The sequence below is a fragment of the Lytechinus pictus genome, chromosome 2, assembly GCF_037042905.1.
Source record: "Lytechinus pictus isolate F3 Inbred chromosome 2, Lp3.0, whole genome shotgun sequence".
Lineage (NCBI taxonomy): Eukaryota > Metazoa > Echinodermata > Echinoidea > Temnopleuroida > Toxopneustidae > Lytechinus > Lytechinus pictus.
The window spans coordinates 51,547,902-51,574,902 of record NC_087246.1 but is presented as its reverse complement, the minus strand read 5'-3'; the positions used below and the strand labels follow the sequence as shown (position 1 = coordinate 51,574,902).

Sequence of the window (27,001 nt, the reverse complement as noted above, 5' to 3'; positions counted from 1 at the left end):
TCTGAGCTTTCCTCAAATTTTTGAATTTGAGATGCAAGGATTGAACACCCCAGCGATGATATGCAGGTTTTTGCGCAGCAACTTATGAAGTATTCAGCTCCACGGGTTGCTCAAACAGCTCTTGTTACAGACTGTTAGACCCGTAGTCCTGTATTCTGAAGTTGGGTTTAACTTAAACTCAGGTTTAAAGTAGTGGTTTAAGTGTATGTATAGCCAATTTTTACATAGATCACTAACAGTAGAGATATATTTCAGCTCATTTGGCTCTCAAATCATTCATAATTGTCTAGTAATTATAAATAGATGATTGTCTTCACCATCGATGAATCAGAAAATAGCACAGTTAACATAAGAAACAAACAACTTAATACAAATTTTGACACTTTTGGCTTCCCATAATTTTAGCACAGAGTTAATCCATGGTCTTAGTTAAACCTGACTTCAGAATACGGGCCTTAGTGAATTAACACAGACTACCGGTAGTATCATGCTGATTGGTTGTCAATTCCATTAGCAATGCATCTTCGATCTTCATGTACATGTACTTACCTGTGGATCTGGCCTAGGCCTGTCATGATTTTCAAGGAGGACAATGAGACCACTGTTATAGAAACTTCCATATTTTATATACACACCTAAGATTCTGTGTCTTCATTGAAGTTATACAATTTATACACACCTCAGATTCTGTGTCTTCATTGAAGTTATTCAATCTGCCTACATGTATGTTTGTTCAGTGTTAGGGTTTAAAATATATTGGTCCAATTGCTTTATTTACTCCTTTCTTATTTCTCTTTCAAAAATGTTAAGGTTAGAGCCTTGACGGGTTTTGGTTCAGAATAATAGGAATAGTAGGAATATTAGGCTATTATAAGTTGATGATAAATATTTGGTACAAGCACATATTTTACGTTCATGGGAGCAATTTTCACAAGAAATTAAAAATGAAACATCCTACACAAGTACATATTGGATAATTTCTCATTTAATTTTGTGAAAATTTACATCTTTCAATTTCTTGGTTCTTTGCAAATAACACACCATTTATAGAAATAAGTCAGTGACCATCAAGATTTCGGTTCCTGAGCAGAAATCTCTTTTTATACCGTAGTCGCTTTTCAGAGTAACCCTTATGAATTCATATTTGTTATACAATTGGACTACATTGACATTTTTCTAATAATTCAGATTGTTTATCAATATTTCAGGCAAAAATACTGATGTCTGAAGGATAACACATTTTATATTAGTAATCTTCTCATCTTTGCACATTGTATATGTGCCGAAGTTTACAGACTACAGTGCAATGTAGTGAATCTACAGTCTACAACACTATTATCTACATGTACATCATTACTACCTTTCCCCAGTAAAACAAAGGTTTGCGATCAATTGCAAATAGAGAAGTGTCTTTGCTTGATAACTAGGTCAGTTGTCTGAAGAAAATGTACATAAGCAAGGATTATCTTGATAGGCCATTAATGTTTTGCAACCGATTATGAATCTTTGTGTTATAGAAGAATAGACCAGGGGCCCCGTTTCATAAAGGACTTGCAACTGTTGTAACTTTGCCATTATGGCAACTACCATGGTAATAGGGCTCAGCAGCCAATCAGAATCAAGGTTACCATGGTAGTTGCCATAATGGCAAAGTTACAACAGTTGCAAGTCCTTCATGAAACGGGCCATAGACTTTTTATGATGGTAAGCATGATGTCTTTCTACATGTCGGTTCCACACACTTCAGAAGTAGTCTGCAGGCACAGACCCTGTTTGAAACTTTGATCAACAAATGGGTCTTCACACAAGACTAGCACGAAAGATATAAAACTTGCTGTTTCAATTTCATCGAGAGGGCCTTCTATGCACAAGTCATTGAGGCTGCGCATTCGTACCTATTAACTCGGGTGAAAGGTTTGCACAGCAGACTACTTCAGAAGTTTGGGATTATTCCTGGGCCCCGTCTTACAGAGAGTTACGATTGATCCAATCATCGTAACTTTATTGAAATTTATCAATGTCATAATTTTTTCTACAGGAAATTTGCACAATGTGTTTTTGTAAACAGAGAAGCACAGCAAATTTTCAAGAAAACAATGAATGCATGAATATATATCATAATTAGAATATATTTTGAATAAACATGAATAAATGTATGTTGATGTTGCTGGCTTTCCATAGTTTCGATTGATCAGATAAATCGCAACTCTTTGTAAGACGGGGCCCCGCTCTGTCTACACCCCTGCCCATTACGATCACTTCTTTTTCTATAAATGTTTGTTTTTGTTCTTTCTTTAATATCATTAGATTTATACTTGGCAAGTGATCCTGACTTAAACAGACCAAGAGGCTTCAAAAAAGTTAACCATGATTGTGGTTATGTGTAAGTATTCCTTCTTTTTTACCTATTACATTAAACACAGTGTATTTTCATTCAGAAGTCCAACTGAAAATTGTTTGTTTCAAATGAAGTAGAAGTAGAAGCTTATAAGCTCTACTTAACATGGCCTCTAGCTATGTAACTGGACTAATCAGCGTAGTTCAGCTGTGGCCAAGACTTCTTCCTGCTGGACTTCTTCAAGTGCCCAGGTACCCGCTGAAAACACACAGAGGTAGAGTTTTTATCATCAGTTGCTCCTCGTCTTTGGAATTCTCTACCAATCCAACTTTGTGATTGTGACAACATTGAGACCTTCAAATCTGAACTAAAGACCCATCTTTTCTAGCGACTGTGTGAATAAAGTGTGACATATTGGGGAGCTGGCGTCATTGAATGTTTTTTGTATACATAAATGGCACTATACAAATGCTGTTCATCATCATAACAGTAAAATGAGTGGATCTAAATCAAGTTGTGTTTATTTGCTCCTGATACAAACAAATACACATTTGAAACACCTTTACATAACCCGTGAGCTGGACTTAAATTTGCCCTGTGCACAAAATCCAGAGATGCCAACCCTCCCGATTTAATCGGGAGGCTCCCGAAAATTCATCCCAACTCCCGCCCTTACGATTACCATCCTTATCCTCCCGAAATTACGATTTTTTTGCATTGATCAAATTGGATTGGAAGTACATGTATCGTCTGCTAACTTTAGCATGTAGTAACTCCATTACGTTCGCTGCTACTAAATTCTGTGTGAAAGGCAGACAAATATGGAGCAGCGAAAAGCTGGTGCATGTGATATGCCCAACAGGAATCCACTGTGCACCAGGCCGGTAGGCCCGGCTAGCTTCGCGAGGCGTGTGCGCTCGCGGCCCTGGATTTGTCGAGTCATGCGGTGGAATATCGGTGTGTGATTTCGGCGTATTGATGGGTTGATATTGACACGAAATGGCGGAAAATCAAAAAAGAAGACCAAGAAATGGTCTCAGAAGTATAAGACTGAATACAGTCTCCAGTACCCGTGTATTCGGAAGTCGGAAAGAGGAATTTACCATGCATTTTGCACAATTTGCAGCGTAGACATTTCAGTTGAGCAAGGAGGTCGTGATGATATTCGGAAGCACGTACTGACGTAGGGAGCAAACGGCATATTTACGGACATTGCGAAGACGAGATCTTCGAGCTCCACTAGTACCGTAAGTAACGGTGTATTAACCGCACCCGTGTATTAACCGCACCCCCATTTTCGGATGGAAAAAAAAAAAAAAAAAAAATCATTAAAAAAAAAAAAAAAATCAAAAAAAAAATAATTTAATCAAACTTACTTTCTATCTCTAATATGCGTATTTAAGAAAGAGTCAAGAACCAAAAAATATCGAAGAATTACTAGTAAAAAATGATGGGAAATCAGCGCTTCGTCACTTATCTGCAAGTTGCCGATATTATTGGCCACTTCCACACTCCGAGTCACCTCACACACACACATATGGTACCGGTGTTCATTGCAAGTACCGATACCAGCATCAACATGGGGGCTCACCCATACGAGAAGATCGTTCATATCATATTTCCTGCATCACAGCCCCACTTTTGCTTTCAGAATGCTGTCTAGCATTCAATGTCTTGACATGAATTTTAGACAAGGGAATACGGGAAGGTTCAAGATACGAGAAATTTGCGATTTTGTTCAGGTGTTTTTCTTGTCTGCTTTGAACCACTACCGGTAGTTCTCAGTACGTGTGTGGCGGTATCTTACAGACAGCAAAATAGGAAAAAAAATGCTAGTACCGGTATACCGTATTTTCAATGGGAGCTCTGGGCGGGAATAAAGTGAATAATAATTAAAAATAAAAGTCGGAAGGAGTGAAGATGGGGATTGAAGATTGATTTTGAGATGATGGATGATTAATTGTCAAATAATACCAATAATTTGTCAAACAAAATAACTTCCACGGAAAGGTAAAGCGCCAGCTTACGTTGACGTTGCGATAAACATTACACATGCATGTCTTATTCGGCTAGCTGCACCGCGCTGTGCAATCGATTGGCGTCTGAACTTTGCCTCGATGACTAAAAAATGACAACAAAGACAGAGTCACACCATTAAAAATAGTCAGTTTCATGAAGGTAGGTGCGTTTGTTACCGTGATATAACTTTGAGGGACATTTACGGCAGATACCGGTAGTCATAGTTGCTTCCCTTTTATACCCGCGGCTCATACCCCTCTAAACGGGATTGCCCCAAGCGGCTACGCTCGGCCACCCGACGCGAGTTGAAAACTGGTAGTGGTATCAGGCTGAGATTGGCTTGGCTCAGACCTGTCACCGTGTATAAACCGCACCCCCGACTTTTGATTCTGTCCCGCCGAGAAAAAGGTGCGGTTAATACACTGTTACCTACGGTACCCTGTTGACTTATTTCACCAAGCAAGGGACCAGCGAGGAGGAAGACGTTACCCGCGCTTTGATAATAATAAAGAGGATAATTCCTCATTATTATTATTGTTGAACAGGTACTTTCCTTCTATTGTCCCCTCATTTTTTTTACATGTAAAAATGCATATCTGATATTTTCTTTAATTTTTATGTTAAAAAAGTGGGAACAATGTTTTTATAAAAACATGTGAAATGCTCCAAAATAAGGGTCAGATTGCACCAGAGAGCATCTAGAAACCCAGAGCTTCCAGGGCCCTAAGGCGGGCCCTGGACCCAGGCCGCAAGGGTCGAGCGCTCCGCGCTCGAGATGTCCGCTACGCGCACATAATTTGGTGTCGGTTGCAAATCCTCCCTAATTCTGATTTCCAAAAGTTGGCATCTCTGAAAATCTTTAATGATAACTGGGGGCCGTTTCATAAAGCTGTTCGTAAGTTAAGAGGGACTTTAAGAACGACTGGTGATCCTTTCTTACGTTCTAAACCATCGCCAATCAATATACCATTTACTACAAGAAGGGATCACCAGTCGTTCTTAAAGTTGCTCTTAACTTACAAACAGCTTTATGAAACGGCCCCCTGGCTTATTCAATGCAATGCACTTGATTTGTATTGAATAATCATTGATCTACAGTGTAATGGCAGGCATCCCCTCCTCCTAAGCCATGACTGGCATGGTAGTGTTTGAATGCAGTGACTTGAATTCCATCACAAAATGTTAGTTTTTATGTTTGATTGTCTTTGACAGAGCGTATGTTGATCCCTCCTCACTGCCCACCATTCCAGCTAAAGGGGTGACAATGAAGAAGAGGAATAGACTAACCAAGAGTGGTGATGGTAAGAAAAAATGTGTTCATAAGGCAGCTTGTCAAAAGTCTTTGCCATGTCTTTAGGCAGAAGATCTGCTATGAAGGTGCTATGCGTCCTTTCATGGAAGCTTTCCTGCATTTCCCGTTGTTTTGTTATGATAAAATGTAGGGCCTAATAAAATGTGAGGATTTGTAGTAATAAGCCACTTTCAGGATTCCTGCAGGGAAGACTTGGCTCTGACTTTTGACAAGGTGCCTAAGGTTTCATGATGTTGATCGTTTGTAAGACAACCACGTTACTTTGTATTGCTCTTGTCACATAGACATGAATGAGACAGTCACTTAGGCGAAACCCAACTCGAGACCTGCACAAGCTATTACATTAACAAGTTTTCGATTGTCTATGACGTGCACTTGGTACTAGTTGACCGGAAGTTATCACTTTTCACGTTCAGTATCGCGTTCGTTCATTGATCGAAACAGTTTTGATTTCAGTCGACGTCCCCATAGCAGTCAGCAGCATAGAAGAGCCATAGACCAGCGTGATACTAGAGAGCGGTCCGTGAGCCGATGATCGGCTGCAGCGTTATTCTCATTGTTCTTACGTGTGAGTGGGCAAGTGTAATGGACATTGCTGTTCCAATGACAGTCTATTCAGCTTCTTTTATTGCTACTGCCCACTCAAATTCTAGGAAACATGACAAACATCTTTCACGGGTCTACTGTAGACGAGATTACCTCTGTATTCAATGCACTGTTTGAAAGTGTTTTGCAGCTGTATCTCTTGCATATTTTATTATTAATTTCTCACAGGAATGTACAGCTTGGTTTTCATCCAAGGAACATATTTTGGTATTGATTGATAACTTTACCAAATTTAATCGCATTGGTACTATCTCATGATAGGGGATGGGGGTTAAAATATACCTTATCATGATAACAATGATATGCCGTTCTTGTATCATTTTGTGACACAATGTTGTCTGTGTGACAACTGGAGGTCTGAAGGGTTATATCACACTCAGTTAAATTTCAGAAGATAATTTTTTTTTCATTTTCAGAACCTGGAAGTTGGGTATGTGTATTCTGCCAGCATGAAGCCATCACCCCTTGGGAATTGATGAAGCATGCCTCCGCCATACATCAAACGCAGATCTACGACATGGGTGGCAGTGTAGAACAACCCAAGACATCAGAAGCGCAGCAAGAAGCCATGCAAACGCAGTCTTCATCTATGATGTAGGGTGGAATGTCGGGTGACTGTGATGTCAGGTGACAATGGCAAGTCATGTGACTTTAAAAATAGACTCTGAAATGAGTGAAGTTGGAGATGCGATCAATGCAGAGCTTAACAGCAGGCTGTTTATCTCCGTACGTCCTGGATGGACTACTGCGATGGAGTGCGATGGAGGACTGACCTTGACTCTGTGGTAAGACCGCAGTCTCACAGACCCCCCGATTCTTGGTGGTCATTTTGTTGGAAGTGACCAAATTATTTGAAAATTTCAATGTATTGCAGCTAGAGTTTGGGTGTTTGGACATTTAACGCAATGTGTAACCAGTTCTCCTATAGTTGATCTATCTTTCTATGTTGATTTTCGAAACTTGGATGTTTCCTAGAAACGGTACTACGGACCTAATATGACAAACTTAAATTTAAGTTTGCTTTTCATTAAACTCCAAAGATACTGTCTGAGTGTTTGTGCTGCAGTCACATTAACAAAACTGACTCCAGGGCCCCGTCTTACAAATAGTTACGATTGATCCGATCAACCTCAAGTACATGTATATGGAAATCCATCAACGTCATAATTTTTTCTTCAGGAAATTTGCACAATGTCCTTTGTAAACAAAAAGAAACACACTGAATTTTCAAGAAAACTATGAATGTATGAAGAGACATCATATCTAGAAAATGTTTTGAACAAACGTGAATTTTCGATGTTGACGTTGCTGGCTTTCCATAGATGTGGTTGATTGGATCAATCGTAACTCTTTGTAAGACGGGGCCCAGACCTATCAAACCTATTATCCTATTTTAAGTGGCACGTCATTGGTTGGTTCCATAAGTGTGACTGCAGCATTGCCGGTGACACGACATTTGCTCCGGGCTTATTTTTTGTCTAAGATGTAGGGTTAGGGTTGCAATAGGGTGTTATGTTAGGTTCAGGGTGAGGTATATTGTTATACCCAGGGTTGAAGTTGGTCATTGGATTAGTGCGTGGAAATTAGAGCGGAGCATTTGTCGTTGGAGCAAATGTCATGGATGGAACCGCAATACCCTATCCCTATGGAAAGAGTGATTGTAACTAGCAAAGCATATTTCTTCTAGTTTCTAATGCAAAAAGTAAAAACAGCATATGTAATTTTGGATATGTATTGTAATTTCGGAATATCAACTCAAGTATTACATTGAATTTCATTTAGATTGATGCCAAAGTGTTGATTGCTTAGTTTACTATTTCTGACAATTGATTAGTTTTATAATGCAGGATTATTGCACTTCCTTTTCAATAGTAGATGTCTTGAAAGTAGAAATTATATCTTGCATTCATTGGTAAAATAGTGTGCTACAAAGACTTGTAGATATGTTCCGCTGCAGCTTTTGTCATGTCATTAATGGTGCAAACGATCGTGAGGTATAAAAGTAATGGTATTTACGTCTGTTCCACATTTCAGGTTGCACATTTCACATTCTTGTGTCTTTCGTAGGGGTGCCATTAATAGAATTGGAACTTGTACTGTACCATTTTTTGTTGTTGGAATGATTATCATTTTTGTAATCAAATTGCTTCCTATAAATTATCACCAACTGCAGAAGTAATCATTTTCCTCAAGAGTTAAAATGTGACTGGAAATCTCATTCAACAATATTTTTAAAAAGCTAATTGATTCCCATCATTGGCTTAGCACCATTTAACAGTCACTTACATTCAAATATTAATTTCAGAAGTATATTCCCTGATAGAATATTTACATTTGTCCAAGACAGAACAACATTTATGGTACATTTCAATCAAGTATTGATGATAATTTGTTTTGTAGATTAACATGTGCTGGATAGATACTATTTAGCACTCCTAGAGACGTGACAACATGATAGTTTGACATACAGCTTCACTTTGATTTGGTTGGATTGGGGGTAAAATGGAGTTTGTTATGAATTTTTTTTTCATAATTTTTTTTCTTTCTTGCATGCTCATTTTATCAGACAGGGAGCATATCAACTACTTTATTGTCCTGTCACGTTTATTACTGCTCATGCAATTTATGGCTTCAAAACACTCTTTGACATTGCTTTTAGGTCAGTTAGACCAGTTATTGGGACTGTATCATTTTTATTTAAGCTATGTAGTTCATGCTTTTGTTTTATTTTATCTGTTGTTGTAAGTGATAAGAATACTCAGAAGATGAATGTCTCGAATGGATGGCTTTATGTATTTGCTTATGTACTCACACACTATAACATTGATAATAGGAGTTTGATCACATGCTTTATCTCTTGTTTTAGTTATGTTTAGTAATTTAGGCTACTTTTGTCATCCCGTTTTCTTACATTTTATTTCGGATTAGTACAGTGATTGTTTTTAATGTGTTATGAAGTTTACTTTTTTTATTCATATTTTTAAGGTGATATTTCATATTATGATTATAAGTTAGATTTTAGTATCTTAATCATTGTTTTATTGGTATGGTACGGTATAAAAATGCTACCGATGCATATATTATTTCGTATGATCTTCATTGTAGATTAGTGTTTTACGTTTTATTCATATTTTTGTGCATTATTATCTGATATTGCTTACACTTTAATAGTCAAGTTCAAATTATTGGTAAAGTAAGATACTCTTGTAGGAACTATATTTCTCTTTATCTCATTAGGGGCATATTATTTTAATGGTCAATGATATTTAGGTTTTTTCTTCATTTTTATGATTCATCATATTTTTTTGACATTTTTTTCTTTATAGAATGCTAGCATATACAGTACCCAGATTGTTTGTGTTTTCTTCAATTTATTCACAAAGTACTGTGTTCGGAAAACCAGGGGGGTGTTTCACAAAGATTTAAGTATGACTTAAGTCGCACTTAAATGCCTACGCGTACATGATATGGAACGCGCATCTTATTGATAGGCACGCAGTAGTGCTTGTCCTCATGACACGATCTGACCAATGCGATCAAGCCTTTCATACCATACGCAACTTGGTATTTAAGTGCAACTCTAAGTCATACTTAAATCTTTGTGAAACACCCCCCAGGAAGTTAAAATGCCAATCTGCTTGATATTATCTGAATATCTTCACAATGTATTATGGATAGCATATATATGCCTGTTTGGAATTAAAGGGAGCATTAGTCACAGAAATACTATTCTAGAAGTAGATGTATACTTTTGGCATGTTTTCAGTATTGACTGGTCTTGAGTCTGAGTTTAGCCTCATTTTCCCCCAAGTAAAAACAAAGGGGGGTTAAATAGGAGAGATCTCCCAAAATCATAAGACACAGGCAGTTAAGATTCAAAGATTTGTCAAATTCATTGATTTATTATATCATTGCTGCATTCATATATGTATCATTCATTACATTTGGTTGAATCAAATAATTGGATGTATTCTTTCACACGATTGGCTTATTAACATCAAAGATTGCACCTGGTTTTTCAGAATACGTCACCCAGGAACAACACTTGGTCATTCAAATACTGGATATGTATGGAAAGGTAATATTTTCTCAAGTAATTCATCAAACTCACAGTGGTTACTTTCACGTTACAACTCTTGAACACAAAGAGAAGGAATGATTAATGCAGAAATTGAATTAGGTCACAATGGGCTCTAATCTCCTTATGTGATGTATTTTATATCATCGGGCTCTTAGATAATCTTGGTATCCATTACATTTCCAAATTTATTATACAGTATTGTATAAAGGGTGGGGATTTTCCAAATGTCTTGTGTAAATTTAGATTATTGATGACATTCTGCTGAAATTATCTAACCTTTTTTTTTTTTTTATTCCATAGGAAATTTGTCACTCTAGTTCTTTGAGAAAGACTAGAGCACATTCATCCCTCTTTTCTTCCCCCCCCCCCCATTTGTTATGGCCAAAACACAAAGTATGTTTCCTATCTTCTATGGAGAATATGCCACTTGCCTAAGAGACTTAAGACTGCCCTTTATGTATGGTATGATAACATGAAAATGAAGCCCAATTTCTGCAAAGTCAATATCACCACACCACGACAATGTGTTTGCCACAAGTGTCTTGCTTGAGAATTTGGAGAGACAAGATTGAGGCTTTATGAAAAGTATTTTTGATATAGAGAAAAAAAATTTGATGAGAATTTAATGAATGATTCGATTGTATCAATATTTACATAAATTATGTAAAAAGTATCATGTACAGTGGTCGCGTAAGCACTTGATGTAACTAGCTATGGTAACCATATCTGTTACAAAATGCAAATAAATGTTTCATGTTCATAGAACATCAAGATTGTGTATCTCCCTTGGTTGTTCTTGATCTCTTGTGTGTGTGTGTGTGTGTGTGTGTGGGGGGGGGGGTTATTAGCAAAACTAGAATAGTAAAAATGCATCAAGTACAAGTGACTTTGAAGGACAACTCCAACCCAACAAAAAGTTGATTGGAATAAAAAGACAAAAATCCCACAAGTATAACGCTGAAAATCTCATCAGAATCGGATGTAAAAAAAGAAAGTTATGATATTTTGAAATTTCGCTTAATTTCACAAAACAGTTTTTTGCACATCCTGGTCGGTATGCAAATGAGGTGAGACTTAATCCTCTCACTATTTCTCTTGTATTTTATTACATGAAATACAAGATATCCCTAATTTTCTCATTGTCCTGTGAAATAAACTTTTATTCCTTCCAATGCTTTATTTCATGGTTCAGACAAGTTGCTCCTAATTGTCAAATCTGTAAAAATTGAAATATTGTATAATTCAAACCATAAAAAGTAGAAGAAATAGTGAGGGACATCATCGACTCTCACTTGCATATCACCGAGTTGGGCATATAACTTTTATGTGGAAAATAAGTGAAACTTTAAAATGTCATAACTTTCTTATTTTACATGCGATTTTGATGAAATTTTCAACATGCTTTTTATTTATTTTCTCTATTCAAATCAACAATTTTCTGGGGTGGACTTGACCTTTAGATCGAAATCTTTTGGGACCATAGAAAATTATTCAACTTGGATGTTAACACAATGTTTTTCTCATTCTGGAGTAAGACAATTATTCAACACTCTACTGTAGTTAGAGAGCTGTATCCATATCATTAATATAAATCTAAATGAGAAGCCATCTGCACAAAAATACATATCCTTTTGTTATTAATTGAATTGCTAAAAGTCAAATAGATTCATGTGCATATAAATTAGATCTGAGCGCTACTAATAAACTTGCACATTCTTGATAATGTTTGTTATAGGATAAATTCTTTATGAAATGCATCAAGCCACCAAGTAATTCTTTCTTTTAGAAAAATCATCGCTGGGTGGCCCTCATGCAAGTCAAACCATGAGAATTGAAAAATAGAACATTCTTGGAGCAACTGATAGTTGTTTGTAATGAAGTTTGTAGGGGGCATATATATATGAATCGGCATACAGTTGGTCGGTCCGTTCCAAAACTTGTTCATCGAACTACTTCCTCAATTTTCAACCAATTGTCATGAAATTTCAAACACAGATTGGTATCGGAGTAAAGATATGCAAGACATATTTTTTTGTGTGTGTTGGAAATTGTGTTACCATGGTAACAATATTAAATGTAAAAAATTGGGTAAAAATCTTGCGGTTCGAACTACTTCATCAGTTTTCAACCAATTCTCATTAAATTTGGCTCACACATTAGTTTTGAGGTACAGATGTGCGAGACACTTTTTTGTGTGTGTCAGAAATTGTGTTACCATGGTAACAACAAATTAGATAAAAATCTTGTAGTTCAAACTACAACAGCTTTCAACCAATTCTGATGAAATTTGGCTCACACATTGGTCTTGAGGTAAAGATGTGCAAGACATATTTTTTGCATGTATCAGAAATCAAACTACTTTATCAGTTTATGTCCAATTCTCATGAAATTTACAAAACACATAGGTCTTGAGCTAAAGATGTGCAAGTCACATTTGTCAGAAATTGTGTTGCCATGGTAAACACATGGCAAAAACCCCAGGAAAACTCATTGTGGATCAAATTCCTTCCCCAGTTTTTGGTCAGTGCTCATGAAAGTTTACCCCAACATTGGTCTTCAGGTAAAACCATGCAATTCGCTTTTCCAAATGTGTTTCAAAATTTGTTGCCTTGGTAACAGCATGTTATTGCCCAAAAGGTTTTGAAAACCCAGGAAAACTACTTCCCCAGTTTTGTTACCATTGCTCTTGAAATTTTGCATAAACATTCATATTGGAAGACAGGCAAGATTCATTTTCCAAGTGTGTTGGAAACTGTGTTGCCATGGTAAGCATAGAGCGGGGGTATAAGTAGTGGGTAGGCACCCTTTGATATAGATCTAGAACTGGGAAGGCTGAATAAGATCAACATGAAAAAGGGGTGAGTCACAAATTAATCAAGAAACAAATCTTCTCTGATTTGATACATTTTTTAATATACACTGGATACTGCAACAGTAACAGAAAGGAAAAAAAGACAGTATAATATTTTCTTTTATATTCTAAATTCCTATCTTCATCATAAAATGACATTAAATGATGCATTGGACCCTAAAACAACTTATGAGGGCTATTAGATATGGGGGATAATTTACCTTCGCCGTATGTTATATTTCTATTGAAGGACAAACATAAGCAATCCCTGTTTACACCTCAATACTAGGAGAATAATAGTAAATTGTTTTGTGAAAACCCTCCAGGGGCCAAGGAATCTATCTTAAGAGTGCATTTTGCACGAGGAACCACAGTGATTTTCTGATGACTCAATTGCAAATTAAAATTGTGAATTGATGATAATCCTGGGTTTTTCTTCACTAAAATTAAGAAGCAGTTCCAGAAAAGAAAAATTCTCTTTGCAGCAAATAATTTCTCATAGTTAATCTGCACTCTCTTCAATAGGAGCTGCACATCAGAAACTGATGTTGATGATTGACTAATACAATAATAATAATAACAGGCATTTATATAGCGCCATCTATCTAGAAATTATCTTTTCTGAGGCACATTGTTATTATTACCCCGCCATTAGCTCGAGCTGCCTCTCAGTACTCCGTGCATTCAAGAAATTAGTTCTGCCAGGTACCCACTCACCTGGGTTGAGTGCAGCACAATGGGGGTAGATTTCTTGTTGAATGAAAACACGCCATGGCTGGGATTCAAACCTACGTCCCTCTGATTGAAAGACGAGAGTCGTTACCACTAGACCACGACACCCCCACATATCAAATGTTCCTATGCTTTAATATGACTTTTGTAAGCTAGGAGAAATGGGTCATATTCTTGGTCTTAGTAAATCGATAGCTATCGTCCAATCTTCTTCGTCTTCTTGCGATACAAAAACACAGGCATGACAAGTGTACCACACCAACTTGGTTAGTTCCCTTGTTACTGCAGGATACTTGTCATAATAGGGAGCTTTCACAACCTGGGAGGGGGGTGTTTCACAAAGATTTAAGTATGACTTAGAGTCGCTCTTAAATGCCCAGTTGGGTGCAGTATAAAAGGCACGACCGCATTGGTCAGATCGTGCCAAGAGGACGCGCACTACTGTGTATTAATCAATCAGACTGCGCGTTACATATCACTTACACGTCGGCATTTAAGTGTGACTCTAAGTCATACTTAAATCTTTGTGAAACACCCCCCTGGCCATGTATGACAAAGAATCTTCTCTTCCCTTAAGACAAGTTCTCCTTGTTCTGCATCATGAAAATCTTGCTTGGATCTATGTTGCAGCACGATTTCAAAAAGCACTTCTAATTCAAAATCCTCCTTCTTACTTTCAAGGCTGTGCATGGTTTAGCTCCAGGATACGTGACCTCCCTTATAGAACAACGCCGTGTACGTCCTGGCTTGCGCTATTCTGCTACTGGTGTCACTCTTCATGTACCCATCACACACCTAAGGGGATTTGGAGACCGTGCCTTTTCTTCTATTGCTCCACGCCTTTGGAACTCCCTCCCTTCTTCACTTCGTGAAATTGACAGCATAGAACTCTTTAAACCGTCTCTCAAAACTCACTTATTTTGGCAGATGTGTAGTGATTAACTTATTGGATGAGCCTGCGCCTATGAATGTTTTTAACAGATATATGGCGCAATATAAATGCTGTGGATCATCATCATCATCATCACTTAGGGCTTAGCCGTGAATGCCGTGAATTTGGCAAACACGTAGAATTACCTGAGAACAGTTATCAAAGCTGCCAACCTGAAAAAGGAAAATTTCAGTATTTTTAGAGCTGAAAATCAGTATTTCGGTGAGGAAATCAGTATTTAAAAAAAAATACCATAGGACAACACATAAAGCTGAAACTTTAGAGATCAGTATTTTATATGAAACTATCAGTATTCTTCTCACTTTTCAGTGCTAAATACTGAAAATCAGTACTACTTGGCAGCTCTGAGTTACGAGGTCAGTCCCAATGCAGGGTAGCCTTAACATTGTCCAACCATACTGTCTTGAGACTTTCACGATCTTCATGCTCAAGAAGGTCATCCATCCTTGTCCAAATACATGCTTGAGAGAAGTCATCAACTGTCTGTATCTGTATCAGTGATCTCACTCTGTGCAGCCGGTAGCAAATCTCCCCAGTTGGTGTATCTGGCACAAAGATACATGTCTCTGATCAAGGAACAGATATGAGACGAAATAACAAGATATTGATAAAACTGGAAATACAAGCAACATCTGTTCACTGAAAACATAAAACTTAGCTTTTACATGATTCTTTTTCACCCCCCTAAAATCAATATTTATGCTTTATAGTATCCAAGAAATGCTTGCATAATTGACAGCCAAAAGTGTTCAATGTGTTGAAATATTTATGTTGAAATGAAACACTATATCCCACTAGCTTTCCGGGGAGGTTCTTTCAAAGGAGCAGTTCATAAAGATTGCCACCTCTTAAAGAATAACTGGAATAAGGCATGCTTAAATAAAGGTTGAAGTTGAAATTTGTAAATGATAACCATGTGTACAGTTAAAACACCCTATTCAGAACGTACCTCAATTTAGCCACAATCATGAGGAATCATTAGAGATACAAGAAGGTCATAATTTCCTAAGATGTCAGGGAAAATCCTTGGCTCGAATTCTGGCACTCAATGTTCAATTCTTCGTAAAGTCATGCATGACTTCATCAATAGCTTTAGGAAACAGACCCCTGTTTTATCTGCAGAAGAAATCTCTCCTTCCGCTCCCTATATTCCTTTGTACCTCACCCTCTCTAACCCCCCCCCCCCTCTTTCTGCCTTATTGTTTTTCTCTGTCTCTCTGTTCTCTCTAATTACTTGACTGATCTTCATATCACTCACTTGCTGTGTTTAGACTTTGTGAACACAGCTTCCCCAAGACTCCCATCGTTGCAGCAGAGACGGCATATTACATGACGAGACTTCTTAAGGACTGGTTTGACAACTCTGGGCCAATCTGAAATGAAATTACAATTAAACACTCAAAGGATGGTCTGAAGGCACAAAGACCCATATTCTCACAAGAGGTTTCAATTGTTGCATGGTACAATACTATGGACTACACAGATTGTTGTACATATTAACACTTATTTCATCGCGTAGAAAAATCAAATCGAATGCCTGCTTTTGGCAGAGGGTGCTGAAAGGGAAAGGCGTTAATAAAAGAAATCTGCATAACCCATGGTTTTGTTTACATGGTACAACTGTAACCTTGTACACGAATATGGACCAAAAGGTTTAATGTAACCCTAAACTAACTAAAACGTATAAGAATAAAATATAACAAAGCAATATACATGTATACTGTGTATCGAAAGAAAACATTAATTTTTGAGAAAATTTGTTTATCATTATGTTTGAAATGCTATACACCAGTTTTTGCAACAGATTTGACAGTGATACACAAAATTTGAGGCAAATAATAAAGAAAATAGAAATAGATATGCATCAATTTTGCATAATTTCATAAAATGAATAACAAAAACATCTTTGTGATAAAAAGGGGTACATTGCAACGCTCAAAAGCATGTGACGGAGATTTAGCTGGGAAACAGTGATATATAACATGACCATCATAAAAAATCAACCGATTCATAAAGTCATAGTTGCATGAGAGAAACCTGATGTAATGGTTTCAAATTTACAAGTAACTTTACATGACTAAAAAAAAGGGGACCAGACGATTAAAGAGGAGTTTTATAAACACCTTTGATGTCTTGCTTCTACGTAAAGTTTGGCAGCTGAGGTTGACCTACGATCAAGATTGAGTGTAAATGTTATAACTTACCGTGTGTGTCGATTCTGGGCCCTTTCTTGAGTATGAGGTATGTGAACCTCTCAATGTCGGCTGCAGTTGATCTCTTCCCAGAAAACTGAGTCAAGGGTTGATAGGTTTGTTCAAAGTTACATGGTATACCATTGCTTTCTTGTAGTCTAGGGCAGGGGTCATCGTGGGAACACTGTCACAAGAAATTAGACATATCTAAAGATTTCAAAATCACACAGGTTATGATCCAGACAGGAAGGCCTGCTCACAAAATAAGTCTAATATATCCATATCTGGTGTTTGATACTTCCTTGGTTTTTCTAGTACCGGTAATCATGTATGCGAGCATAGAATCTGTAATGCATTGTGTTTTTACTTAATTGTGTGTGCATGGAGAGTGTATATTTTTGTTTCAATTCAAACTTCATAAGTCGCAGCCCAATGGCTAGATTAGTCATGTATACAATTAATAGACTCATTACCTATTTCAAACAGCAACAAGTGGAATGCCTCTGGCCGTCTCACCTGCATCACGCGATTCAATATAGCAGCAGTGCTGATTTTGAAAACTACTATAACTCGCACAAGATGTTCAGTGATACTTGGTTACTCTTATTTCCACGTTTTATGAACTAGACCAATACACTTATAGAGATATGATGGCAATTCAACAAATACCCCCAACGTGGCCAAAGTTCTTTGACCTTACATGACCTTTGACCTTGATCATGTGACCTGAAACTCGCACAGGATGTTCAGTGATACTTGATTACTATTATGTCCAAGTTTTATGAACTAGACCAAAACACACTTACAAATTTATGGCTGTAATTCAACAAATACCCCAATTTGGCCAAAGTTCATTGACCCTAAATGACCTTTGACCTTGATCATGTGACCTGAAACTTGCACAGGATGTTCAGTAATACTTGATTACTATTATGTCCAAGTTTCATGAATCAGATCCATAAACTTTCAAAGTTATGATGGTAATTCAACAGATACCCCCAATTCGGCCAAAGTTCATTGACCCTAAATGACCTTTGACCTTGGTCATGTGACGTGAAACTCATGCAGGATGTTCAGTGATACTTGATTAACCTTATGTATAAGTTTCATGAACTAGGTCCATATATTTTCTAAGTTATGATGACATTTCAAAAACTTAACCTTAGGTTAAGATTTTGATGTTGATTCCCCCAACATGGTCTAAGTTCATTGACCCTAAATGACCTTTGACCTTGGTCATGTGACATGAAACTCAGGCAGGATGTTCAGTAATACTTGATTAACCTTATGGCCAAGTTTCATGAACTAGGTCCATATACTTTCTAAGTTATGCTGTCATTTCAAAAACTTAACCTCAGGTTAAGATTTGGTGTTGACGCCGCCGTCGCCGCCGCCGCCGCCGCCGCCGCCGTCGCCGTCGGAAAAGCGGCGCCTATAGTCTCACTCTGCTATGCAGGTGAGACAAAAACTGAAATAAGAAATATATAGTCAATAAGGCAAGATTAATCAAGCAACAAAAGATAAATAAATAGACATAAGATAAAAGATAATGAAAATGAGGAATCCATTCTACAAATTGTAGATTGGACCCCAGATTACCTTTTTTTGGTATTACTCATGAACTGAAATGAATCAAAGTAACATAATACATTCTCAGCCCATACTTTAAATTCAGTTCATTTTTTTATAGCATAAGGCAATTTTGTATTGTGCATAATCACCAATAGTTTAAATGGGAAAAAATCAAACAGGGCACAGAAACATCCAAGGACAGAGAAAGGTGGCATTGAAGCCAATCAGTAGCACATCCAAGGTCATGGTCTTCACCACACCCTTGGATTGATTTAAGACCCATTAGCAATGTTATAGGTCTGAAAAACTTACCGGTGCGAATACATAGCCACCTCTTTGATCAATCTGAGGTTTGAGTCTGTCATGAAACTGATTCTCTGGTTCTTCAGTATTAGAATCTTCCTCCGTCTGATCCTGGTCCTTCTTTTGAAAAGGAAAATGATAGAAAGAAATAAAAGAGTGGGAGAAAATAAGACCAAAGAAAGGAAGAGTGGGATATATAATGGATTGTGGGAAACATAATTAAGGTTAAAATCTTCATTCATGATCCAGTTTCTCGACTAAAAAAATCCTGGATGTACAACCTCATTTCCGGATGAAAATCAAGATTTTCTTTGAAATTTTTACTTGGTTATCATGGCATCTGTTGAAAGTATGAAATAAGTACCAGAATATTACTACTAATACAAGACCGTCCTGAACAAGTTTAATTTTTAAGAGTTAAACTCCTTAATAATCCAGGAACTCAGGATACTGCTTCTCCAATTTTTACAGATTTTTTCAGCTGGTAAGTTACATTGGTCAGATAATGTGAACATAAAGCTAGGATGATGTGAAATATTTCTCCTCAAATTGAATATTGAACAAGAAGAATTCAATGAAATCTAATTCATCAATGTAAGTCCTAACTCAATAGGAGAGTACTGCTATTTCCTACTTCAGCAACAAGTTCTTTCAAGTTTTCTCTTATCATAATGACTGATATGTTTACAAGTTAAAAATCCAACATAATTGCCCGTTTTCTCAAAAGAGGTTTCAATTGTACCATGGTACAAAACCATGGACTATGCAGATTTATTTCATAAACGCACTTCATTTTAAGTGCACTTTGCCGAAAGCACGCATTTAATTGGATTTAACTTTGTGTATGCGATGAAATAAGCGTAATTATGTTTAAAAATCTGCATAGTCTATGGTTTTGTACCATGGTACAATTGAAACCTCTTTTGAGAATACAGGCCAATAACTTTTTTCCTTACCATCATAAGAATAGCATCTCTTGCCTCCATAAGAGCCAAGTAGCTTTCATAGCTTCCATTCTCTATCAAGACCAAGTAATCATCTGTCAGTTTCCATAATGATCGTACAGTATTGACTCTGTCTTGGAAGGAAGGTAGCTCAAGTAGGGAGTAGGCTGATACTGTCATACTATATCGTGCCTGGAAAAAAAATCTAAGGTTACAAATATCACTAATGTATGAGGTAATGGATGAGGATGAGTCATAAAATACATCACTCCAGCAAGGCATGCTCATGCGTAATCTGTTTCATAAAACTTGTTATGTTACCAATTTGCAATAACTGTTTAAAGCTACTGAAATCATTCAATCTGATTGGCTGATAGTAAATTGGTTATAGAAATTGTGCATTTGTTATTATAACAAGTCTTTATCAAAATTGGACCTAGAGGTCCAGACCAGGGCCCAATCTTACAAAAAGTTGCAATAGATCCCATCAATCACAACTATGGAAAGCCAGCAACGTCAACATCTAAAATGCATGTATGTTCAAAATATTTTTTAGATATGTATATTCATATGTTCATTCACTAATTTCTTAAAAACTTGGTGTGCTCTTACAAGGGCATTGTGCAAATTTCCTGTAGAAAAATTATGAGATTGATGGATTTCCATACAGTAGAGATTGACCAGGGAAGCGTTTTGTGAAAAGACTTGTCAGACGTTTTATCCGACAAGTCCTGTTTTATCTGACAGTTACCAAAGGAACAGTGCTTCTCAGCCAATCCAAATCAAGGAAAATTGTCAGATCTGACATCTTGTTGGACAAAAATGTTGATGAAATGCTCTACAGATCAATCGCAAATCTTTGTAAGATGGGGCCCAGAAATGTAAATCATACATACCCTGAGAGAGACTGGCATGAAGTATCTGAAGTAGACATTGGAAATGAGGAGCTCCTCCTTGCCAGCTGAAACCTGGAGTAACCTTTCTGAGAGTTGATGCATCGCCTTGGAAACCTCTACCAGGTAGTATTCTTTGACGGATTCTCCCCATGTATTGTGAGCTGCCCTGAAATATTGGTATTTAAGAATGGAAAAACACAATAGAAAAACATGGAAATGTATGTAATATCATTTACAAATATTTGAAAATTTAAGAGCTTGACAGCATGAAACGATAAATTTCCAACCAGTACATAAATACTAACCAAAACAACTGATAATATAGGGTCATATGTATAGCAGTAACATTATTGGAGTTATTTAAGTTATTTTTTGTGCAAAACTTGCTTTTCTTGGTACATTTTGTACTGGCCAATACTTCTTTTGAAGAGATTTACGTTTTTGCATATTTGAAGCCCCAAAAATTGTAAAGAATTACATTTGATTTCATATTAAAATATTTGAATGTAATTACCATATTGTAGTACCAAGCCCGGATCCAAAATCAAGGATGCTTGAAGGCACATACCCTGGATCACCTCGTTTGATCTGACACAGGATCAGAAATGATAACAATTATGATCAAACAAGAATGAAAATAAAACACATAAATTGTAATATCAACACCAACAACAACAAAATGAATACATAACATCCATGTACTTGTATACATAAGTATGTTCTAATGTGATCTGGGATTAAAGAACACACAAGGTATGTTAAATGCTAATTGGTTACTGAAGATGTTTTCTATTCATCTGCATAAAAGGGGTCATTTTTTTTAATGTAATTGGAAACTTATAAATGAAATACATGATATTGTCTCTTCTTTAGAAGTCAGTTTTAACATGTTTATATACCTTGCCTTCAATTTAGATTTCATTAATGGGACACAATTAGTTGTATATGCTAATGCATTCTTGATAAATTAAATTTCCTACAATGGTTAAAATGAAGCATAATGTATAGGGGTGAATTCCACGTACCTCGTTTAGAACTCTGGACAATACAGCATAGTTAGGGGGCATCCTTGCAAGCATATATGCTAAGCTTTTCACATCATCATACCTAGTATTGGTGAAATGAACGAGAAGTAATAACAGTGATTTAACTCCAATTACCATGTCCTCTAATACAAGATATATGACATCCCCACCCCCTTCACAATTTCATTCTTGAAAAGATAGTAAATTCCTTTTTTCATAAATAATATGCTCCTATAGAGAGAGAATAACAATCTGAACTCCTCCTGCCAATAATAAGATGTTCAAAAGAAGAAGGCGATTTATCGCAAAGAAAATTTACAAAAAAGGAAATGGTTCCCAAACTAGTGTCATGGGAGGAATCTTAAGAAGTCTTGTAAAATTCATACATTTTCAGCCAAGGAAATACAAGCAAGACTTGGTACTAATTCCCTATTTTTCTACGTTCCAACCCAACAGGACAGACCACACTGTGATAATGTAAACCTCTTGTGTCATCTATATTAGCCAGAAGTCAGAGAGTTTCTATGCACCTTCCTGCATGCATACTTTTATCACCAATCCTCACATTCATAATAGAAAATTACAATGAAGAATACAGGAAAGTTGCTCTGATTAACACATTGTGCCTTGATAGTGGGATTTAAAGGCACTTTCCCCTGCATTACCATATATTTTATCTGTTATAAATGTGAGAATAAGTGATAAGACACTTAAAGGATTCCTGTATGGAAGATGCAGCTCTGTTGTAAATATGTCCCTTCAATATTCCAAAGGAAAAGGAACCCCAAACTTAAGCCTCTACCAGAAATAGAAAAACAAACTTGAAGCATTTAAGAGTAAGTTTAATGAAAAATATACAAGGAAATGATCAATATTGGATCTCCCAAAATGCTAATTATAAGGAAAGAACAGCTCAAAATTGAAAAAAAAAATTATATGGGTTATCATTTTTAAAAAGAATTTCCCTTCTTGCATCATTCAAAAGGCCGCATAAATCTTACTCTATTGACTGCCATTTATAGAGGTTTCTTCTTAGGTTTTTCATCACATGTTGTATCTTTCTTTTTCCCTCTTGAGGAAACAGCTGGCTGTTGACATCACCAGCATCTACATCTGGTTTATGGGGAGAGAAAGCAAAACAAAACCACACATTAATATTGAGAGTTTAGAATCTACAAGTTTGACACTTTGCATTATCCTCTATCAATCTTAAATAGTATGGATCCAAGTTATTTCATACTGATGTCAAATTAGTTTGATACATTCAATACAAGGTCCCACAATTAAAAATCCACTTTATTGTTCGAAATAGAAATTCTCTGAAAATTATTTTTTGCCCAATTGATCGTGGGCCCGGCAGCCATTGTGCAGTGCCAGATCAACGTTACTATATCCCTTCAATCATTGAACACCAAACAGGGTAGCAGCAACTACCATCTTTTAATGAACTCCCGACCTCCCAGTTGTGAGAGCACTTAATGAAGCATCTTGTCAATAAGCCAGTTCACGGTTAGCTCATGATCAACTTTTCTCAAATGACCTTTGTGATTTTTCATTAGGATAAGCACTATCATTTTTAAATGTAGATGTTGCGTAAGCTTTACCGGTAGAGTATTCAAATTCTAAGAACAAAGGCATTGTATAGACCAGGTGACTAGAATAGTACATCAGGGATAAAGTTTGGAAATCTGTTTTATTGTCTGCCTTTGGCACATTTGACTATTGTTTAGGCTACTGTCAAAGACCAGTGATTATGAAGGCTCTATTTATTACTCTTCAGCTTGGATGTGATAAAATGAATATTTTGAAAGGAATACATGAATAATCATCAAATCACAAATGCCTTTGTCAGTGAATTTGAAAGCCACCTTCATGGTTTATCTCAAATGACCTTTTTCTGCTCGTGCACAGTTTACAACCGTGAACAGGCTTATTATTTTTCAATAACAAATGTTATAAGCTATTGAAATCCTTGTATGTGATTGGTTTATAATAACATTGTCAGTCAAAATCAATGATAGAACACTTCATGAAAATGCTCCCTATGACTCGCCTTCTAGTCCAATTTCCTCAGAGAAATGCCGAGCTGCTGCTCTTAATTCAGACTCTTCTACAGGTCTCTTACGACTGCTCAAATAGTTAGACAATCTGGTTGCTTCAGGAATAAGATTACGAATAGTCAGACCTATAGGAAACACAGAGATTTAATCTTAATTTGGTCCTTTTCAATGTTTAGTTTTTAAGTTCATAATCAACTCAATTTTAGATGAGTCCAGTTCTCTCCATGTGAATTTGAAGAAATAAATCAAGATATTAATTTTTTGTCAAATGGGAGAGCTAGTGCCTGTAAATCAATCTGTGCATTTCATCATGCATCAACATTCATTATCAGGAGAGGGTCGTGGGCTTACCACTTTTTCATGTATCACTGGTGACGAGTGAGAATTGAAATATTAAGGAAATGTTTAACTCTCTTCGTCTGAATGGTGAACCACAAGCACAGGGAATAATAAGGATAACTCAGTAGAACAAGCAGTGAGATCCCAAGAAAACTGGGATGAAACTGGAACTATAAAATGACGTTAATTTCTTAGGTTTATGTTTGAGGTTTGGTATGATATGGTTTTATTGATTGTATACTATGCTACTAAATAAACTCATTCATTACCTAATTGTATGTCTGTCACTACTTGACAACAGGATTCATTCTTTTTAAACATGATGCAAGACTGAATATTAAAGAAACATCCATAATTTTGCACTTACCGTCTAGGACTGATGCAATATTGTCTGTGAGAACATCAGGAAGCTTGATGGTTTTCATTTGCCGTACCCCAGCATGACGTCGGTGACTTGTAGCCTTTGTATCCAAAGACCAGTTAGTTCTGCTTTCTTTTGATTCATGTTTCTCTTCATGGAAAGTAGAAAGGACCTGGATAATAAAGTCAATGGAAAAACACCATAAACAATTATAGACTTGCTTGTGGAGGACAAGAACTGAAGGGTAAGATGTGTTTATTTCAAAAATCAATAACTCAGGTTATAAACTTGGCTAGTTTTCCTGCTGAGACTGTTGATTTCACCTTATAAAGATCCTAGCTAAACTCTGGAACCAAGAAAAATAAAGAGTAGATATAAGAATGTCTAAATGTCTTAATTCTATTATCTTAATGCTAGTATTTATTGATTATAATTTGTGTTATTACAAACATACTCTTCTATACATTCCTGGCTATCTACATGTATATCCTTTTGAACATCATCCTAAAACACAGACATCAGAAATAATCAACAAACATGTAGCCTACACAAACTTACTCAGCTCCTTATAGCTACTTCACTAATATATGGCCTATGCAAACAGAGTGAACTTGAATACAGCTTGCTTCAAGCAAGATGATTGGCAAATTTGCAATCTTTTCTTTTTTTTAAACCAACTTTGATAAGTGAATTTCTTGTTTTCTCACAATTTTCTCGAGATGTAAAAAACAAATATCATATGGTGCAGGCCTACATCAAGTCAAGTCCAATAAAAATATTATTTCAATGACTGAATTGCAGTCAATAATCTGACTGCTAATAAAAAAGTACATCACTATGTATCTCCTAGTATGGGATCTAATAATTATCATTCACTGTTAAACTAAAAATAAAGAGAACTGATTTTTTTTTATCTGACTAATTGACAGTTTTCACTTTTATCAGTCCATATCACACATTAACAGGACAGCATGAAAACAGAAAAAATATAAAGTCAAAAATTTTGTGAAAAAATTATAAAGAAAGAAAAATAAAAAGACCTGAGGAATTTTCAGGGAATGGAGAACAGTAAATTGAAATAATGATGAATAAAGAAAAAAAGAGGATTGAAAATGAAGAACAAATGGGACAAAGAAATAAACTTAGAAGAAAGAACAAAGGTAAAAAAGGAAAAGAAAGGAGAAAATAAACACATAAAAGGAGAGAGAAAAAGAATAAGTTTAAAGATATAATATCAATAAGAAAATCAAGCTTAAAAAGGAGAAAGCAGAAAAGTATGTAAGAAAGTGAGATAAAAAAAGGCCCAAAATGACCCATCCAATGGCTGCTGCATGGGAAAGGGGATTGTGGAGATTTGCTTTCAAATTTGGCTTTATTTTATAGAATGTTGTGAAAGTGCAATGACTCCTGACAAACACATCAACTTTTTTTTATAGGGCACCTGTGTATTTAAAGGGGAGGTTCCACCCTGACGAAATGTTTTTTGTAAAAATAGCAGAAAAAAATAATTAAAATATCAGTGAGGAAAATCCATCAAAGATTAAGAAAGTTATATTAGAATTTAAAGTTTTTTATTTGTGACGTCATATACGAGCAGCTGCCCCATAATGTTGTGTAATATAAAATCCATAAATTTCAATTCTTTATGGTTCATGGACATGGCAACTCATGCTTTTATTTCTTTTAGGAGTGGGTGTTGTGAAAAGATTTGTCTATTGATATACTGAAGGCACAATGAAAACTATCTTCAATTTTCTGAGAAATGGCATTTCATTGACATGAATCATGCATGATTGATTTTCTTAAAAAAAGTAGGGCCTAAAAAATAAAAGTAAAATACATTATATTATAATGAATTTTAAGATTTTGATCTGTGACGTCATGAATATATGCGAGGAGCTTCCTCATTATAATTTATAATGAGGAAGCTCCTCGCATATATCATGACGTCACAGATCAAAATCTTAAAATTCTAATAACTTCTTTAATCTTTCATAATTTTTTGCTGTTCGTACGTGCGGCTCAAGTGAAAAAGATAAGTTTTTTTTATAAATATTACTAAAGTTAGTCTAACTTTGTTAACTGTTACTAATACTACATCAGCATATTCAACATGTGGGACTAGCTAATACTTGAATCAGAATTTAGATTTAGTCTATTTAATTATCATGACTATCGTTACTTTTGTTCTAAGAAAAAAGCTGTAAGTTATATCTTGATCAATCCTTGATTTTACCCTTTTCAATGCCATTCTCCTTTCCTTGAGAGCCAGGATATGCTGGAGGCAATGATATCTCGGTGTTGTCAGCATGGTGAACTTTGAGCTCATGGGAGCTGCCATTTTGAATTGCATGATGATACGAAGACTGTAATTGGACCAAAGTTATTCTCTGTCCAATAGGAATTGTCGTTTCAACT

At 36.2% G+C, this 27,001-nt stretch overlaps 2 protein-coding genes across 3 annotated transcripts in view; one reads left to right on the top strand and one right to left on the bottom strand.

Annotated features, from left to right (window-relative positions):
* Positions 1-11,127, top strand: part of LOC129254023 (uncharacterized) — a 19,888-nt gene extending 8,761 nt beyond the window's left edge. Inside the window, exons 3-5 of the mRNA XM_064095105.1 lie at positions 2,308-2,383; positions 5,570-5,658; positions 6,692-11,127. Coding sequence (XP_063951175.1) covers positions 2,308-2,383; positions 5,570-5,658; positions 6,692-6,873 — 347 coding nt within the window. The 3' untranslated portion in view covers positions 6,874-11,127. The remainder of the gene's footprint in view (positions 1-2,307; positions 2,384-5,569; positions 5,659-6,691) is intronic.
* Positions 10,150-27,001, bottom strand: LOC129270838 (methyltransferase-like protein 17, mitochondrial). 2 transcript variants are annotated; one of them, XM_064095104.1, is made up of 12 exons: positions 26,820-27,001; positions 24,590-24,755; positions 23,877-24,008; positions 22,825-22,936; positions 21,824-21,905; positions 21,313-21,386; positions 20,799-20,964; positions 19,915-20,094; positions 18,968-19,075; positions 17,096-17,267; positions 16,150-16,264; positions 10,150-15,457 (listed from the first exon to the last, which is right to left on the bottom strand). In XM_064095104.1, the coding sequence occupies exons 1-12, from the start codon at positions 26,934-26,936 to the stop codon at positions 15,367-15,369; spliced, it is 1,515 nt and encodes a 504-aa protein (XP_063951174.1). In that variant the 5' UTR covers positions 26,937-27,001; the 3' UTR covers positions 10,150-15,366. The 2 variants fall into 2 exon arrangements, with proteins under 2 accessions (XP_063951174.1, XP_063951173.1); XM_064095103.1 differs by having other exon boundaries at positions 18,968-19,078; positions 26,820-27,000.